Source organism: Phaeoacremonium minimum, assembly GCF_000392275.1.
Source record: "Phaeoacremonium minimum UCRPA7 unplaced genomic scaffold PA7_03_scaffold_455, whole genome shotgun sequence".
Taxonomy (NCBI): domain Eukaryota; kingdom Fungi; phylum Ascomycota; class Sordariomycetes; order Togniniales; family Togniniaceae; genus Phaeoacremonium; species Phaeoacremonium minimum.
This window is the reverse complement of record NW_006921357.1, coordinates 137,604-156,847: the sequence shown is the minus strand read 5'-3', so window position 1 is coordinate 156,847 and position 19,244 is coordinate 137,604. Positions and strand designations below refer to the sequence as shown.

At 48.2% G+C, this 19,244-nt stretch overlaps 1 protein-coding gene across 1 annotated transcript; it reads right to left on the bottom strand.

The window, feature by feature from the left end:
• Positions 1-14,736: 14,736 nt before the first annotated feature.
• Positions 14,737-18,229, bottom strand: UCRPA7_6219 (putative plasma membrane calcium-transporting atpase 2 protein; the record flags this gene model as incomplete). The annotated part of the gene is made up of 2 exons (XM_007918758.1): positions 14,737-15,567; positions 15,623-18,229. 2 exons carry the CDS (start codon positions 18,227-18,229, stop codon positions 14,737-14,739), a joined length of 3,438 nt encoding a protein of 1,145 aa, XP_007916949.1.
• Between the last annotated feature and the right edge of the window lie 1,015 nt (positions 18,230-19,244).

The window sequence follows — 19,244 nt, the reverse complement described above, 5'->3', positions numbered from 1 at the left end:
GTATACACAGTCAGTGGTTGAAGACTGCCGCTTTCGTTGACGAAATCGGCCATGGAAACAAAATGGAGGGAGCCTCACCAAACGCAATCAACTCTTTCCCTCGAGCATCTAGCTCGACTGGAAACTTGACGAATGGATCAAGGCTTCCGAGGCCAGACCAACGTACACCCAACCACCACGAGAGCTGAGTCTGCTGGGCTCGCTCCAGAGGTTCTAGGTTCAGCTCGACACTTGTTACAGGCTTCGGCTTTCGGCGCGACTTTCCAATTTCCTTCATAGCATGTTGATGAATCAAACGCTTGGTCGCCGCCGATTTGTGCCCTCTTGGGTTGGAACAATCGACGAATGCAACCGTGCTATAAGTGGAAGCATTGTCTTCATCTTCCTGTGTCTGCTGCTTAGGACGCCTGACAAGCCCCATCTCAACCCCCATTGTCATAGAAACGGCATAAGAAGACAGCAAAGTGATGCAGGACTCTGCAAGTGGCTTTTTACCTCGGCCTCTCTGGGCAACTGGTCCATTTCAATTGCTTTGGTCGACTATTTTGTCTGTTTCATTGAGTCTCTCGAGAGGCGCTGAATCATCAGACCTTCCAAGTCTCGCCGTCCCACTGAAGTCGCCGCCCAGTCCTTAGCTGACTAAAAAAGTTAGCTAAGCTAGATCCACTCCACTCGGCCCCTGAAGTCTTGCTGTATGAACGGCTAGGGCTGTACTAATCACGCGAAATATGCAAGCTAGAACGGACCAGCTGCTCATTTTAGACTAGTAGTTTGGCGCTTTTTGTGCTTATTAGATCGCGATCCTCCGTAGGGCTATTGTGGCGGCCGAGTTGCAATACTGGCCGTGCTGGATTTAAACGGCTGACCGCATAACAGATGGAATGAAGGCTGAACATGACCGTCAAGGACGTTGTACTTCTGTCATGTGAGTAGCCAATGCTGATTTCTGCTTTAGTTCCATCTGAGCACCGCAGAGCGTAATTATTCCAAATGATGTCCTCTGTCTGTAGTCGAGTCGATTGACTACGGGCATAACTGAATGAACCTTGGTCATTTTCCGCGCTGGGACGGCAATTGCCTCGGGATGCTAAAAATAGCCCCCAAATCGAACTACTGAATAGACCAACTCAAGCATTTATCATCCAGCCCCTGAACATCTCCATACCTGCTGGATTTGCTACGACTACATTTGATATTCGATGATACTAGAACTTATCAACGGATCGTCATTCCGGCTCAATAGTCACTTAAATCACTAGACATACACTAAGCGAACAATTCAGATAATTTCCTGTGTAACAGCGCGCCCATGCCCTGAAACTGCCTTCCGACCGAGGTACAGTGTCAGCACATGCTCTTGGAAAAGGCGCTGATACAAGTAAAGAGCCTCATTCTGGTTATCCAACGTAAATTGCGCGGCAATTCCGCCTACAGAGCCGCTTCTCTGCGGGTCGCCTCATACACATACATATCAGTACTAATGTGCCTAGGTTCTTTTTCCAATGCTTTATCTATGTAGATCCCACGATCTAGCCTTGAGGAGGATGCGGTTTCGTTGGTCTGCATCGGCAAATTTCCTCATGCAGACTAAGTCTCAAATTCTAAAGCCGTAATTGTGCTTAGAAAGGAAATATAGACGTCTGGGGTACGCTTGACTTTCTCGCCTGGACAGATCAGCCCTGTGAGGCTATGCCAGGAAATTTTAAGCGACCCCTCCCACAATGTGTTCGAACAGAAATTGTTTCTAGTCCCTGACGAAAGAAATCCATTCAATATACGACGAGCTCGGTAAGTCAGTCCCATTAGCTCCAATGAGAAACTTGACTCAGAGATCGAGATCACCTATTAATCAATTATCAGCCGTCGATAAGTGGCTGACAGTGATGATTCGTTTTTGTAATTGCAGATGGACACCTTAGTCATCTGGGAACTCACTCAGCTATGTGCATTGCGATGCTATCAGGGGCAAGCCTAGCCCAGCTAGGCTCTGATTTCCGTTATAACCTTGCCATACAGCCAGCTTGGCATTGATGCGCCCCGATTACGTTGACCAAAGCAGAGCTATTCAACCCCTGGACATGGTTGAACAATAAACATCTTTGGCAGTCAGGCATCGTGATGAACCGTGATGGTAGTTGGTCTCCAGTGCCTCGTATAGTGTGGAGATGCCATTGGCTTCTTGCCTGTGGGAGCCTTCCAAAATCCGCCACCGGTTGACCAAGACAAAAACTTCAATTCTTATCTCGAATGAGTCCCTGACAAAGCAGATTACCTCCAGTTTGGGCTCCCTTCTTACTGGGCATGGTGATTGCGATCTTTGACCCGTTACAGGACCCTCAAGCATCGGCTTGAAGGGCCGGAAACATGACTTCTTGCATGCTCTGATGTATTCTTGTATCTGAAGCTATACTGGGGCTCCTGCTATTGAATTCCCATGTTATTCAAATAGCCGAACTCGACTAGGCCTGTTTGTGCTTCGCCGTGTAAGTCGAGTTGATCTCACCATATTTTATATTTGAGAATGTGACTGCGGCATCAGGGTGCTGTTGCTGAATCAAGACAGGATTTCCCTCAGTATCATTGCAAGGCCCAGAGCTTCCACTATCCAACCAATTCATGAAGCCTCCATTATCAGCCCAGACACTAAATATGAGAACCATGCCCCTTTCGAGCGCGCCGCCCATATCTGCCAGACCGCCTCGTGCTTGAAACCACGATGCTGTAGCATTACAATAGCTATCGGTAATAGAGTCGACAGTCTGTCCGGCTGCCGAGACGGCGGCATTCTTGATCACTCTGCCATCTTGGATATAAATTCGTCGGATTTCGCTGAGTGTACCGCTGGGCTTTCCGTTGTCGGTGAGAAACTGGGTTACGACAGTAAACTTGCGGTTTGTGTCGACAGTGAGGTTGCGACCATAATAATCGTGGACTCCATAGCTATACGGATTATATCCACAACCCCATTCGTCACAAACTCCATGATCTTGACCACACTCATCTGCGGAGCTACATTTGTATACGCCTGTGATGTTGCAGGCGTGTGGAGTGAAGGCTTGTGCTGCGGCATTGGCCTCCCAAAGGTCCATTTCGTTGCAGCAAGCACCGTAAGTTTGATTCACATTTGCCTACACTGTTGTTAGCCCATGCTTCTAGGTTGATCCTGTTTGACGAGACGACTGACCACGCCATCAATCCAGGCAAGCTTGGGACATTGGGCATCGCAATAGCCTGTGCCGTACGCCGCACCCGCAGGATTAAGCTTGCTTCGCCCACCGGTCTCATCCATCTCGGCAAGATATAAAGCACCGTTCATTCCACAGACTAGCTTCGATACATCCACGTCAAAGCTCATCTCTTTCGCTAGCATCTTGTAGCTCTCATAGTCCTTCCCATCAGGGTCCAAGAGGTAGGCCCGAGGACTTACAACGCTATAGTTCCCATCTGCGCCTTTCAAGAATTGATTTAGGATGAGAGCATCACCCTTGGTTTGGAGTCCGTGAGCCGTATAGTCAATTCCTTCGAGAGCGCAGTTTGCCGCACAGGACGTTGCATTGCCGCAGAGAGTAGGATCCAAGTAGCCCGAGTTCCCACAGCTAACTGAAGGATCGCCAACTTTATGAAGATTTCGCGAGAAAGCGTCGAGAACCACTTGTGTCTGTTGCTTGACACAACCTCCCTTCACAGTACATACAGATGTTGGCAGTCTGGGATGATGTTCAGAAACGGCCTTTCCGATCTGCTGCGCGCACGCCAGAGTTGAGAAGATAGTGACAACAGTGAGGATTGCTTTTCGCCCCATTTTCAGAAGTATGAATCAAGACTCTAAGAACTGGACTTTGTTCCACTCCACCATAGCAAACACGATGGAGCTTTACGAGGCCGAGACCTGGCCTTTATAAAAGAGCATATTAAACCCCGGACCAAGCTCTAAATCTGTTTAGCTCCATTGTGAGAACGTTCCCCGGTTCGGACAGAGTGATAGGCTTGGGAAAAGCTTGACAAAAGCTTGACTGCGGAAGCTGAATTGGAGAAAATCGGAGTACCTTGACCGAGAATGCGAGATTTTCCATGGTTTCTACCCATTTACTATGCGGCAAAAGACCTTTTCCCGGTAGGGCGGCCCTGTACCCCCTGTTCGGAACGAGTGCGAGTAGGTTCGCGAAATCCAAAACCGAGAAGCGGGTGTTTGAGATAACTTGACCAAGGGCCGAGATGATCTCGGCGCGCATCTCTCCGCACGTTGAATGAGGCATGGCCGTTATTTTGCAGGCTTTTAAATACCAGTGGTGCCCCGCAATCCCCAATCTTCCCCATATGTACTCCTCAGGGGTAATAATGCAGGAACTAGTCGTGTTGAATGATATCATACTTATAAGTAGACGGTTTGCCATTCTTCTCCATTTATTTTAAAAGAGTCTAACTATAGCTATTGAAACCTAGTCTTAGACTATCTATGATACCTCTAACATTTTCTATTCCCTTTTCTAAGGTCACTCAAGTCTGACTTTAGAAAGTTTGTAGATCGCTTCGGTAAAACGTGAACGATCAACTGCGACCATGAGCAGCTTTCTCAATGACAATTGGAAACGGGCAGATGTATCGTAGCGCTTCGTCATTAAGCATCTCGAGCAGGCAAAAAAATTTGCAAACGGGGCAATATCGACTTGGGACATCGAGCAGAGTCATTTTTGGCGGTTCACTTGATTGAATCGACTTTAGCGGCACGATACACTGCGAGAAATCTTGACGTCCTCTAATTTCACTGTACAGTAGCTTCCGAGACATTAGTCTAGCAGACTAGAACAAGCTTGAGGTACTTTGCTAAGAGCTAAGCACTGTATTTACTTGACCCACGGTATTGGGTGGCTACTGTGGGTGTTCAATGCATCAGGCGTTGGAAATGATGCCGATTGTCTAACGCAACACCATGGCACAGGTGTTGAATGCACTCATTGACTCTACGCAAGAACCCAAGCTGTCGTTTCTTAATGATAGACAGAGTAGCACGGTTGGGACTTGCATGAATAGACCGGCAGCGAGTCGGACTGGTCACGGCAGCAGTTCAGTAGTGTCTATCGGACATCTTGTGCCGAGCTACCATGGCCGGATCGCAGTGAGGGGCTTTTTCGCAATTGATGCGCCGGAAGACGTGACAGTCTCTCTGGTGGGCCAGGACTTTTAGAGTGCCACTAAAAGGAGTCACTAATCGAAAGCCCGCACGCAGCGTTCTTTGCTTTGTGGATTTCTGGTAGCTAACAGGAATAGCACAATTGATAGAATGGGAGTATCTTTGATCGTCTGCGTTGAATCCTGATGTTGGTCCCTGCCGAGCCGCCGAAACGTGCCGGCCTATGGGCCAACCCACATCCATGGGCAATTTATATCCGGCCGTCTGGGTATCGCCGCAACCCAGCAATTTGTAACAGCCAGCTGCGCACTCGGATTTAGACACGCCTACATAAAACGGCCCGCTAGGAAGGTGTCGCTACACTGCTCAAGAAGATGGCCAGCCAGCCAGTAATTGAATACTTCTTCTCGTTCATTTCTCTATGGTCATACATTGGCAGCCGGCGCTTGCAACAGCTGGCGCGAGAACGCAATGCTAAAATCATCTACAAGCCCATGGACCTCATACACATTTTTTCCACGTCAGGCGGCCTTCCTGTGAAGCAGCGTCCCCTACAAAGGCAGGCATACCGATTGGTTGAAATGGAGCGTTGGCGCAGGCTGCGCAATATGCCTCTGGTGAAGCATCCCAAGTATTACCCGGCGGATCCTTCCCTCGCTCACAGGGTGCTGCTCGCGGCTATAGAAGAGTTGGGCCACGACAGCCAGCCGGTACAGGAGTTCGCTCGACTCGGTTTGGAGACAGTCTGGGCTAATGAGGGTGACATCGCTGACCCTGTCACGATAGTTGATGTGGCGAAAGCAGCTGGGCTCGAGGGTGGACGCCTTTTGAAAAGAGCTCTGGAAGAGAACAATCTAGCGAACGAGGAAGCAGCCTTGACTGAGGAGGCCGTGTCGCGAAGAGTCTTTGGGGGTCCATTCTATGTTTACCGTGGCGAGGTCTTCTGGGGTCAAGATCGGCTTGAGATGTTAGACGATGTCATTGCAAGTGGAAGAGATCCAATTCCTCTGCCCGCCTCCGATGACCTCTAAGATAAGACTAAAATGTTTACATGCCATTCGACATTGCAGTTAAGACGACGGCAAAGGAAAAGCAAAGCCCATGTACATTCTGTGTCGTACCTTGCAGACCTCCTAATGGCCGCAGAGTCGCATGGATCAATGATTACAGCATCTTTTCGAGAGATAGAAATATACGTGGAGCAGTCGGCTAGTCTCCTGCTATTAAAATCCACAATGAGCAGACCCGCTTGAATAATAAATCCATTTAGTGCAGTCTGTATTGACGAATGGTCAATTGGCGACTTCGATGGAGACAATTGCGCAATTGAATCCTGCAGGGTATTTAAGACCGTGCATAATAGCTGCAAGTGATTTCACCTCGCCGACACACGCGAGAACAAGTCGAGTTCTTCGAATTAGTGGTTGCACTTCAAGATGGGCAGGAAAGAGGCTGAAGATATTGCAACAGAGCCAGGCGCCACCCCCAGCGCGTTTGAGCTTGATTTAGATGAGGCAGCTCTGACACGAAAGCTTTTGTGGAAACTTGACATTAGGTATGTCTCTCTAGTGTAAGAAATAACAAGTCACTCATGTCTTCAGGGTCCTCCCTCCTCTTACAATCATCTATCTTTGCAACTTCTTCGATCGATCCAATGTAGGCAATGCCAAAATCATGGGCCTTGAAGCCGATCTGGGCTTGAGCAATCACGATTACGCAATAGCCTTGGCCGTATTCTACGTCTTTTATGTTGTGGCAGATGTGCCCTCCAACCTTGTTCTGAAAAAGGCAACGCCGAGGGTTTGGCTTCCACTTTTAGCCCTCCTTTGGGGAATTTCGGTCATGTGTGTGGGTTTTGTGAGAAACTACGGTGAATTCATTGCCGTTCGCTGCCTGCTTGGACTTTTCGAGGGTGGCCTGTATCCTGGTTCACTATTGTATCTGTCAACTATGTATACTCGTGAGGAACTGGCGTTGCGGGTGGGCATCTTCTACTCGTCTGCCTCAATGTCCGGGGCTTTCGGTGGGCTGCTCGCGACAGGCCTCTCACAGATCCCTACGACGCACGTTGTTGAAAGCCGTTGGCGCTGGGTACGAGTGGTACAATCCCCTATTGTTTGCAAACTGACATATAAATTAGATCATGATCATTGAAGGAGTCGCCACCATTGTCATCGGAATCATCGTGGCTTTTGTCTTGCCCAATTCTGTAGACACTGCCTCATTTCTTACTCCTGCTGAAAAGAGACACGCTCGCGAACGACTGGAAAGATCACATAGTATCACAGGTGCCCCAGTGGGAGAGGAGCAATTTAGCTGGTCTGAAGTAGTCCGTGGACTTCTCTCACCGATGCTGTGGTTCACGGCCACAGCTTACTTCACGATTTGCTGCGGCCTTTACTCTTTCAGTCTTTTCCTACCCTCAATCATCGTGTCTCTCGGCTACTCAGGAAACAAGGCTCAGCTCATGACGGTTCCTCCATATGCAGTTGGCGCGCTAACCGCGACACTATACGCCTTTTTGTCGGACCGGGTGCGACTTCGTGGCACTCTCACCCTCTTCACTCTTCCATTGGGTGTGATTGGCTATGCTGTCATAGCAAGAGTCGACAGCGATAATGTCAAATACGGAATGACATTTCTGATGGCGGTTGGAATCTACACATCAGTGCCGCCTATTTTGGTATGGCTTCTGAATAACACCGCTGGTCATTATAAGCGTGCCACTGTCGGAGCTATGCAATTAGTGCTGGCAAATTTGGGAGGTATTGTTAGCGCATTTCTCTACCCGAACAAGGAGAAACCAACGTATTACAAGAGTCATAACGTAGTTATGGGTTGTCTCATATATGCTTGGTTAAGGTAACGTTTCTGTCCAAATTGGTGGAGCAAGTGGTACTAATTTCGTCCAGTGTCGCGCTCAATGTTCTGTATTGTTGGAAAGTCAACAAAGACAAGGCTGCAGGGAAGTACGACAAGTATTCTGGATTCAATGATGATAGGAATCCATCTTTCAAGCTTATTCTATAGATTGTGTGACGAGGGCATATCTATTAGAGATTGAATACTTTCCCCCTTCTACGCGGAATCGGAACTTGGAAGGGCCTATATTACTACTGAATTCACCTGCTATAGTGATACGTATCTACATTATCAAACAATGTTGATGCAAAATTGTGGCCTTGATTGGTAAATTCACCCATGATTGCCATAGTGTTGTATCCAGTAAAATTCGTCTTGGTCATGAGTGGATGAGGTAGTTGGATAAGATGATTATCTGTCCGGTTGCATCGTTGGCCCGGGCGTTTTGTATGCCAAGTGTCAGAGTTCCAGCTTGCTTGATCACTCCACACTAGAGGCCATTGGCCATAATGGCAAAGTCTTTGGTAAGATGTGGGGACATAGTTGGCGGGAGCCTGCGTCTTGTTTGTCGCCGAGACTGATGCCAAAGTCAGCAAACTGTTCGACGTCAACCCAAAGCTCTGCTTTTCAGTGTGACATGGCGGTTGTGGAGCCCCATGATCTTTGTCATACTTCATTAGAACTGCGGGAATATACTCAAGGCGAAGATTCGTGGCAGCTTTCCTCCCATATAATGTGACTGTGTGCTCAGGATGGATCAAGATTACTACATTAAAATGACTCTTTAAAAGCTCCAGGAGCGTGAAAGCATCGTGTATAAAAGCATCAGAACTGATTTGACAGTTGTGCCCTCTCAATATCTCATGATATCCACTATAAGGTCGTACACTTATCACTTACAATGTCGTCCTCAAAGACAAACTCGAGACCTAAATCTCAGAAATCAGTGAGCTTTCTTGATGATTTGGCGCAAGTCAGTTTTGACAAAAAGAGAACAAGAAAATCCAAATCCCAAAAAATGAAGAACCACGAGTCCGAGGTTGCACCTGTGGGACTTTTCGCACGAGATTATGAGAGTGAAGAGGCGCCGTCTAAGCCTGCATCGACTCCCACGTCCAGTATACCTTCAATAGGCATATTTGCAAAAGAATACATCAGTGAGAGCAGAAGTCCCGTCGGAAGCCCTCCAAAGCCTCAAAGCCCTCCAACTCCGGAACCTCGTGGCAATCATAATGAATCCAGGAGTGATCGGTAAGATGGTTTCCCTGACCAGAGTTCTAACATACCTAACAAGGTTAGTCATCGACAGAAACATCAACATCATCGCCATCATAGTCACCGACGCCGGAATAACCATGAGGACGAAGATGGGGATGCCCCTGCCGCCGGAGGCCTTTTAATGACACCAGCCGGCCGTGATCCGGTTCGTACGCATCAGAATACCAGACAAGATCAACCACCAGCCGATGGCATGGAAATTGTCGACGATGACGAGGATAATAGGATTATTGTAACAGAGGAGTGATGATTTCACACCTAGAAGGCTATTGCAGCCAGAACTTCCATGACATAGTGAGGATTGAATCGCGGATGTGCGTGGTTCTTGAGGCATCTAGTTAGTGCTCTAAGTATACTTGCTATATGGTAGATGTAAATCGCTGTTGAAAAAGGTAATAGAGAAGTAAGGTGAGTGACAAACGTTGAGCAGTGACAGTTAATGATATTGACATAAGGAAACCGAGTTGCACTAGCAATCATTCCACAGGACAAATTGATAAAGAAGCTTAACATCATTTAAGAATCATGGAGAGAGCCAGCTGAATGGCTCTCAATGCCTATTTCCTATCTTCCAATTGTAATATTATAGTGATAAATCTAGACTCCTACTAAGTTGCATCGTACCACTATGTAAGACATCAATGCAGAGTCCGTAAGCGATAGGTACCGGGGGAAAAAAGAGAGAGCGATCCTGCTACAAAGTCGACAAAGTAGTGGAGAACATTGCAAGGGATCTCTTAGTCACCGATGATGAGATCCATATCGAACAACACATCATTTGGGTCCCTCGAGTAGATCTTATCACCAAGCCAATTCATTTCTCGCTTTCAATGCCGACTCAAGTCCTGAGCGTGACGATAATAGATGATTTAAGGCATTGCGCCGGCACGCAGAAAGCTACACCTGATTCGGTCAGAAAACCTGATAAGAAGTTCTGTCAAGATTGCTCACCGTGGGCGCGCGAAAAGCGGCTATCTAAGTGCAGACGAGAACGCCGGCTTTACGTTGCATTACGAAGCAATACCGAATACGCTATGACCAAAGCGTAAGCGATGATTGCATAACGTTATCGGATCGACATCCTAATCAGAAATTCGCATCCAAACGGGTATTAGCGAGTATTTAGGCCAGCTCCTTGCATATAACGACTGTGCACCCACGTGTTAATGTTGACCCCACACAAGAGGGAAGTCCGGACAATGAGTAACGAGCAGGCATTCCGCCAGGGACAACACCGGGGAGCTGAAGGCATTCAGACAAGCCAACGCGCCAACATTGAGACAATGGAGACTGTTAAATATGAGTTCTAGAAATCATCTGTGACGGGACGGGCCGATTGATTCCAATGTCGACTCCGGCTCGTCGGGACGTGGGGGAACACAAGGTGTACAGCGGTCAATCGTGCCATTTCATAACTAGCGGTACGTTTAGTCTCCCTGTTTGGAGATAGTCTTGTGGAGACTGCAGACCGCCATGGAATTGGCCTGATATGCTTGCTTGGGTCCTTCGTCCTCCCCGCTCTTGTTCAGGGAGGGGAAGGCTTCCGGCTTTTCTGATGTTCAAATAAACGGGTTCTCGTCCCAGAATCTTCGATGAGCAGTGTGCGGCAAGAAAATGGAGGGATATAAGTCAGTCATCCAACAGGAGATTAAGTCGCCGTCCATCACGACACTATCGCTTGTCTTTCTAGTGGTGGTTGTCGTGATCGGCAGGAAAGTCTTCCAGGCACGGCGTCAGCAAGCTCTTCCTCCTGGTCCTCCGCGATTACCGGTCATTGGCAATCTTCACAATGCCCCAAAGGAGAATGAGTTCCTTCAGTGGCACTCGTGGAGCAAGGCCCTGGGGCCTGTCATATCCATGGACTTCGCAGGCCAGCCGCTGGTCATCCTCAACAACGCCCAATCCGCTCACGAATTGTTGAACAAGCGTGCCGCTAACTACAGTGGACGCCCACGTTCAGTAATGTCTGAGTTGATGACAAAGGCACCTGAAGGAGAATCTACCAGATTTATTCTACTACGACCTTATGACGCCACATTCCGTCTACACAAACGTGTGCTCTCTGCTGTAGAAGGCACCACAGTCGAACATCGCTATCACAAATTGCAAGAACTTGAGTCCATCCAATTCATGCGAGACCTTCTTTCAGATGTCAAAAGCGGCGTTGCAATTGATGACAAGAGAATGCTGCTTCATCTGCAACGCGTCCAGGCTAGCCTACTCCTTGGTCTCTCTTACGGATATCGAATTCCTACAACGGACGACCCTGTCATGAAGAGGACGCTCGAGATCCACACTGAATTAAATGATATGGTCACGGCGACTCATCTTGTCGACATCGTGCCCGCTCTCAAGAGTTTACCCTCCTGGTTATCACCTTGGAAACGTGCCGCACACAAGTTCTTCGACATCGAGGCGGACCTCCATGTCCGGAACTTTGAAGCTGCAAAGTCAGCTCCTGGATGGAACATGGCGAAGAAGATTCTGGCGAGCTCTGCGGCAGAAGGGATGAGTGAATTCGATGTGGCATATGCACTCGGCGGAAATAGTGAAGGCGGCTTGGAAACAACCCCACGAGGGCTGATGTGGCTGTTCATTGCGGCTCTCGCAGCAAAAGGACAAGAAACCGATTTTGTGAAACGTGCTCAGGAGTCGCTTGATGCAGTGGTTGGACGGGAGCGTTTCCCAACCTTTGCGGATCGGTCGAAGTTACCATATATCGACGCTATCATGCTCGAGCTGCTCCGATGGAGGCCAGTAGCGCCGACGGGTGTACCTCATACAGCAGAAGGTGAAGACACTTACGATGGGTTCCGGATTCCCGCTGGGTCATTTGTTATTGCCAATTCTTGGGCTATTGCCCGCGACGAGAGTGTTTTTGGGGAGAAGGTAGAAGATTTCGTACCAGAGCGATGGCTTAAATTTGATCAAGTCAATGAGAAAGGCAGAAATTGGAGTAAGGCATCAATTCGGCGAGAACTCCCTACGCCAGCATTTGGTTATGGTCGCAGAGTGTGTATTGGAAGGCATGTGGCAGAGGATGGGATCTGGATACAGGTTGCACGACTGCTGTGGGCTTTCAACATCGAAAAGATGTCAAAGGAACTACCGGTGGATACAATGGAAATGAGAACACACGGCTTTACAATAAATCCGGGTCCTTTCAAGATGATCCTTACACCGAGGGACTCGTTGGTTCAGGACGTTATTTCCCGGGAATGGGATATGGCCGACAAGGATATCCCCACAGTTCTTGGAGGAATGGATAATGAGTGATAAGTATTAGCATGATGCTATAAGATCACTGGTTTAAGGGGAACAACTCAATATGAACGACTGAAGCATTCCATAATTAATGAGATCGCTAGACTGATAAGCTATCAACTATGAAGATCAATGGAGATGAAACTTGGGAGCGCTTTTCTTCAATTCCCTTTTTAATTTCGTATGAATCAAGCTCTATTTGATTTGGAATTGAATTTCCAACCTGGCTGGAAGACCTCTGACCTCTCCACGTATTCACCAACTCTCGCCATTTGATCAGCCATGTTCGTTTAGCATCAATTCTTTTATAGCAATTCATGCCAAAAAAAAAAAGTCGCAAAGGTTATATTAATGGTAGAATAATGACGATATCGTCTTTCTTGTTGGAAAACCTATGTGGTCCTTCCGATCAATTTGACTGCCGGTCGAAGTCCTTTAGATTGCTTAGCGCTGCGCAGTCGTCCTTCGTTCGAATCTTCGGCTGTAGTCAACGCTCGCTTGAGAGCATAGCATTCTTTTCTTGGCTCCTTACTTTCAGGTGTCTGCGCATTCTGCATGAACTTCCACTCGCATTGGCGTTTCGCTCGAATCCCCTCATGTTGGTGTTTGATGCTTTCCTACTTTGATCTCTCAACGCAAGATAGGGGAATAGAGTCCTGGATAAGATATTCATGCGCATGATAAGACCGGTACCGTTCATTCAGTCGAGGAATGTCGGCTAAACGAGTTTCGAGATGCCAAAGTCGCGACTTTTCATGGTCCCATAGTGGGCCGTGTAGAGTAATAGTCAATATCTCGATGTCTTCAAAACCACGTGCCTCGTACATGGTGCAGACATCCCACACCTTCTCCTGGCTGCTCGTTGCTGACATGAAAGGACTCGGGTCACGACATTGCCAATTTAGATGGCGCTGCAGCTGATTCTGAAAGAAGAGGGGACTGACTTTCACAAGTCCATGCTCCCGAGCTTGACGCCGTTGTTTGCGCTTGCCTTGTGGACCGCACGATATAGCTTTTTCGGACGCAAGGCTCTTCCACACGTCTTGATTGGCAAAGAAATTGCTTTTAGGGCTTTTCCCTTCACGAATCCACCATACTTGATGTTAACAATATCAACATCCTCCAGCATTCGTGGCTCGTTTTTCTGAAGGTGATCCAGCAACCATGACTTCATCCAAATTCGATAGCGCTTGTGAATTTCTGCCTTGCTTTGCACGACCCATGCATCAACACCTTGGTTGTAGCGTTGCTGAGAAGTAGCCCCTTCCCACAGTGCGATCTTGACTGTCTCCACGGGAACCTCCAAGGTAGCCATATCTGACAACGATATTGCTCGAGATGAAAATGTAATACCACAGGAATTATTGTAGGATGAGAGTGGGTTGAAATAGGGTGAGAGGTTTGTATATCCCCCGCGTTGCAGATATTGGGTGAAGGGTGAAAGGATGCTAAATTTTGGTGTTTGGGAAGGAACGGAAGGGAGTCTTTCGCTGCTTTCTCGTGATTTATTCTCGTCTGTATTTATTGAAAAATATTCGTCTAAGTTGGATTATTGATTAGAGTCAGTAACCGTCATGGGCGAAAACCTGGAGAAGGAGTCAGAACAGTCAATTACCCCAAATATTAGGGACTGGTATCTGAGCGCCCCAAAGACTGGCAAATGCGGATTCTCAATGAAGATGTAAAACGTAGGCTCTAAAGTATTGAGAAAATATTGATAGTATCAGTTTTGTATTTTCTTGTGTTTTCGTAATTAAGAGCGTGAGAATAAGAAGCATGAGGATATGGCCGCGCTATCTCATGCTAAGGTCATTACTCCGAGCATAACTTCCAAATGTGTATCTGCTTGCTGACACTACAGGAATGGGACTCTAACCCCCACCACTTCGGGGCTTCTGATAGACCTTTTGATCTATCTCGTTGGCTAGAGTTCGGATTAGCCTGGAGGGCTCGAACACATCATAAAGAAAATTCCATAGTCACTGCAGGTCAGGTCAAAGATCCTCGAAAACTGATATAAGCCATAAATTTCATAATCCCTGAGGTATTTCGTTCTATACTGAATTCATAATCATTTTAGGGCAACGAAAGGTCGTAAGCCTAGCAGCACCAAAGCAACCCTTGCGCCTGGCACTCGCTTCGCTATGCAATGGACAGAAGGAATCGTCCCGCATAAACACACAACACCTTCCTAAAATATATCACATCCCTTTCTCCACATCTTGTACGTTGATTTCCGGTGCAGACGAAGAGACCAAAATCTCTGGCGTGTTGTCATTTTGCTCATTGTCATCCACCTCCTTCCCGTTTGCCTTCTTGCGACGGAACATTCGTCCGATCTTCGAGAAAAACCTGCCAAGGGCCTTATAGACAACCACCACAGGTCCGCCAACAGTCTTTGCAATTGCCGCAAACCAAGCGTCAGGAAACAGCCGCACAAGAACGGCCATTGGCAAGGAGAGAAGAGCAAGTACAACACAGATAGCCCATTGAGTTCCATCGATGTGTGTGATTGAGAAAGCCCGCCCACCAACGAAAATGATAGCAATCTGAGCGCCAACCATGATACAGTTGATGAAAATGAAGAATTTGTTGCGGTGAACACCTTCAAATATGTTAAACTTGTTATCAAGTCGGCGGTTATTGAACTCGTTGAAGATTTGCATCCAGACGAAGGTATTAAACACCATGGTATCAAGCTCCAAGTGCCCTGTCTCGTCATCCGCTTTGATATGAAAGATCGCTGGTCCCGCGAAATGCAACACGAAAGTCACGATCAATTGGAAAATCGCTTGTCCGATGATCATCTTCCACATGTTGGTGGTAATGAGAGAGGCACGCTTAGGTTGTGGTTGACGGTCGAGGATGCGCTCAGTAGGAGGGTCGGTGGCCAATGCAAGTGCAGCGAATGTATCCATGATGAGATTGACCCACAGGAGTTGGACTGCTGTGAGGACTGACTTCATCTCGGCATTGGATACAGCGGTGACAAAGGCAAGAAGGACTGCGGTGATATTGACAGTGATTTGGAACTAAACCATTATGTTAGAACCATGAGTTACTACAGCATCCTTGATCAGTACTTACCTGGAGGAACTTCTGAACTGCATCGTTGACAGCTCTGCCCCATTTCAGAGCAGTCACTATCGAGGTGAAGTTGTCGTCCATTAGCACAATTGCGGAGGCTTCCTTGGCAACCTCAGTGCCCGAGATTCCCATTGAGAAGCCAACGTCAGCAGCTTTCAGTGCTGGTGCATCGTTTGTTCCATCTCCAGTCACAGCGACGGTCTCTCCCATTGCTTTGAGCTTTGTGACAAGGATTCTCTTGTCTTCGGGTGAAGAGCGAGCTAGAACCTGCAGGCGAGGCAATTTCTCGGTCATTTCCTGGTCAGAGAGTTTGCGGAATGCTGGTCCCTCCATGACGATGCCATCGGTATATATACCGCACTCGGTTGCAATAGCCTGCGCAGTGACAGCATTGTCGCCGGTTACCATGCGTACGACAACGCCAGCATGCTTTGCCTTGGCAACAGCTTCTGGAACACCGGGCCGGACGGGATCTTGAATTCCAACGACTCCCAGAAAGACCAGGTCATTGAGAACAGCGCTGAGGTCAACATGACCATCCTTTGCCTCGACGTTGGATGGCGGCCAAGACGGATAATCTCGATAAACAAGGGCTATGGTTCTCAGGGATTGCTTCGCGTAGTCGTTGATAGTCTGTTTGAGGCTCTGGGCATCAGACTCCGAAAGTGGACTGTCTGTAAGAGTTTCGACATCAACCTTCATTGTCGAAAAGCCCAAAAGAATCTCCGACGCGCCCTTAATGAGAAGCCTATAGCCTCGGCCAGACGGTAACTTAATCACCGCGCCCATACACTTCTTGCCCGAATCAAAAGGCATCATCTGCACCACCTCCTCGTTAGCGCGCGTCTCAGAAAGAGACTGCATGCCGATGTGGTCCTTGGCGAATTGCAGCAAAGCAGTTTCGGTTTTCGATCCGATATACGTAGATACGCCGTTCTCCTCTCCTTCGAAGGCAGTGGAGTTCACGGCCACGGATTGTGTAATCAATTCTTTCGTAGCAGGACCAAAGGATTGTACCATCTGAGTTGGACCAGACTTCTCGGTGTCAGACTTCGAGAAGCTTGCCGTGCCGAAAGTTCCAGCAACCACTGTCATTTTGTTCGTGGTCAATGTTCCGGTCTTGTCCGAACAGATAGTCGTAGCATTTCCCATCGTCTCGCAAGCCCTCAAAACACGGACAAGATTGTTCTCTTTGAGAAGCCGAGTAGTCGCGAAGGCTAATGCCAGAGTCACGGCCAGCGGTAAGCCTTCAGGGACCGCAACAACAATGATCGTAATTGCAACGATGAGTATGTCCATGAAAGCAGATCCCTTTTCTGGTCCAGTACGTTCGTCGCCAGGGAGGTTGGCTAGAAATCTAATGAGAAGAACGAAAAATAACAGACCAGCAGCGCTGGCACCCAGCTTCGCAATTGCGATTGCTAGACGCTCAAGCTTCTTTTGCAATGGCGTAGCCTCCATTTCTGTTCGAACAGACATCATGATCTTGCCGAAGCTGGAGTATGTACCGACAGAGGTAGCAACGAATGTGCCGACACCCTCCAAGACCTTAGCACCAGAGATGATGAAAGGATCGAGTTTCTTGGTGTCATGGCCGGATTCCAACAACCTTGATACCTGCTCTCCTGGTGTCTTCTTGATTGCATCTGATTCTCCAGTTGCCGACGACTCGTCGCACTTCATATCGTGGCCACTGATGTAAACGCCATCAACGGGAACGAGATCGCCCGGTTCAAGATGCAGAACATCTCCGACAAGAATTTCATGAACGTTGATCATGTAGGACTTGCCAGAGCGTATGACTTTGATCTCTCTATCTTCCTTCTTTTGATTCAACTTCATGAAAGCGCGCTCTTTCTGCCAGTCGTTGAGAGACCCAACAGCCGTTACGATGATAATGGCAACGCATATCGCCAAACCTTCAACCCAGTCGACAGGGGCAGGATCACCAGGCTTATGTTCGACGCCAAAGGTCTCATAAAGTCCTAACGCAAGGGATATTATGGCTGCTGCTGTGAGGAGAAGGAGAACTTTGTCATTGTAGGCGTTCCACATCAGCTTCCATATGGGAGTTGCCTTTTTCGCGGGCAATATATTCTTGCCGTAGACTCGTATTCTGTCAACAAAGCTGTCGCCATCCGCTTGATGTGAATAGCTAGGCTGACTGGATGAGGCTGTCGAATACTTGACAGCAGCACGGCCAGTGGCGTCTTCGAAAGTCACTCTCGATCTTGCTGATGATTCGTCTATGCTTAGTCCAGCACTCAAATCCGTTTGCAACCCTTTTTCGATTCCTCGGATTCCACCGAGAGACACATATGCGTGAAGAGATTTCGGATTCAGCAGCTTGTTGAGTTGACCCGGGCTGAAGGCGAAAGGGTTTTGCTCCACTACAAAATCAGCCTCTGTGCCTGGATCTGGTTTCAGAGCATCCTCCGGGTCCTGGCTGAGAATGCTCGTTGCTGTACTTGTTGGGACTGGCGTTAAAAATGGATTTGATATTGTTGATTGTCCAGAAGGTGTGATAGATTCATCTGAATCTCCCCCCGGTGTTTTCGCACGGGTGTCGACCCATAATGTGGGAGGTGCTAGACTATTGTTCGCCATGTTGGATGAGTTGTGGTTTTCATCGGTTGGGAGCAGAGAAAGCTCTCGTTAGTATAGTAGAAGCCTCTATGTAGCCGTATCGCCAGAAGCAGCTCTCCTCACGATGTCTGAAGTCAGGTGGCTCCCCAAGCAGACCGAATCTCATATACCGGTGAATGTTGGGAGGATGGGGCGTTTGAACAGGACTCCGCCTCGACCACGTCGTCACACAGCAGTCTCCCGATCAGCTTTTCCGCATCAGCGCCCAGAGACTGCGCCTTCCGGATGTGGTGGAGAATATCGTTGGTGTATCCTTGAAGCACGACTCAAGATCGGGAGCTGTCCGCCCGGTACTGAGGAATTTGCACCAGCATCAACAACGTCTTCAGACTTCCCAAGGCAGAGCTTCCTTATCCGGCCCAAATGAATGCACCATCGCCTATTCATTCATTCTGTGCTCGCATGTCTTGGAGGCCTATGAGTAGTTTATTTGCCTTAGTGACGTTTTTTCGGGCCTCCGCCCTTTGCCGAGCGTGGCTGTGCAGAATGCCCAGGGCGGTACAGTTTGCCCACCCAGCTTGTCTATTGCCTCCTGCCTAACCAAGACGCACAACTTGGAGCTTAGAAGATCATCATGTGCCTTTCGCCATTCTCATTTGACCTATCCGTATGTTTTGCCAAGACTCAATAAATCTAATCGCTCACTCTCACATAGTGAGGGCGCGAAATGCACCGTTACAGAACATTGGCAAAGAACATTTTGAGGCAGTGCAAACTCTAAATGCTTGTAGGAATTCCTCAAGCATCTAAAAGGTGGAGTTCGCGCAATCGGCCAAGGTTGATAATTCCTCACCATCTTCTCGGCCATGATGATAAGACATGAGAAAGGCCTCCGTGCCAAGACCCCCGATCGGCGGACCAACATGCCGGGTTTGTTCTTCAACCCGCATCACCGACACAACACAGATAGCGAAACACTTACCGCTCGTCAGAATCCAAAATACGCGCTCTCGGCTTGGTGAATTTTGCAATCAGC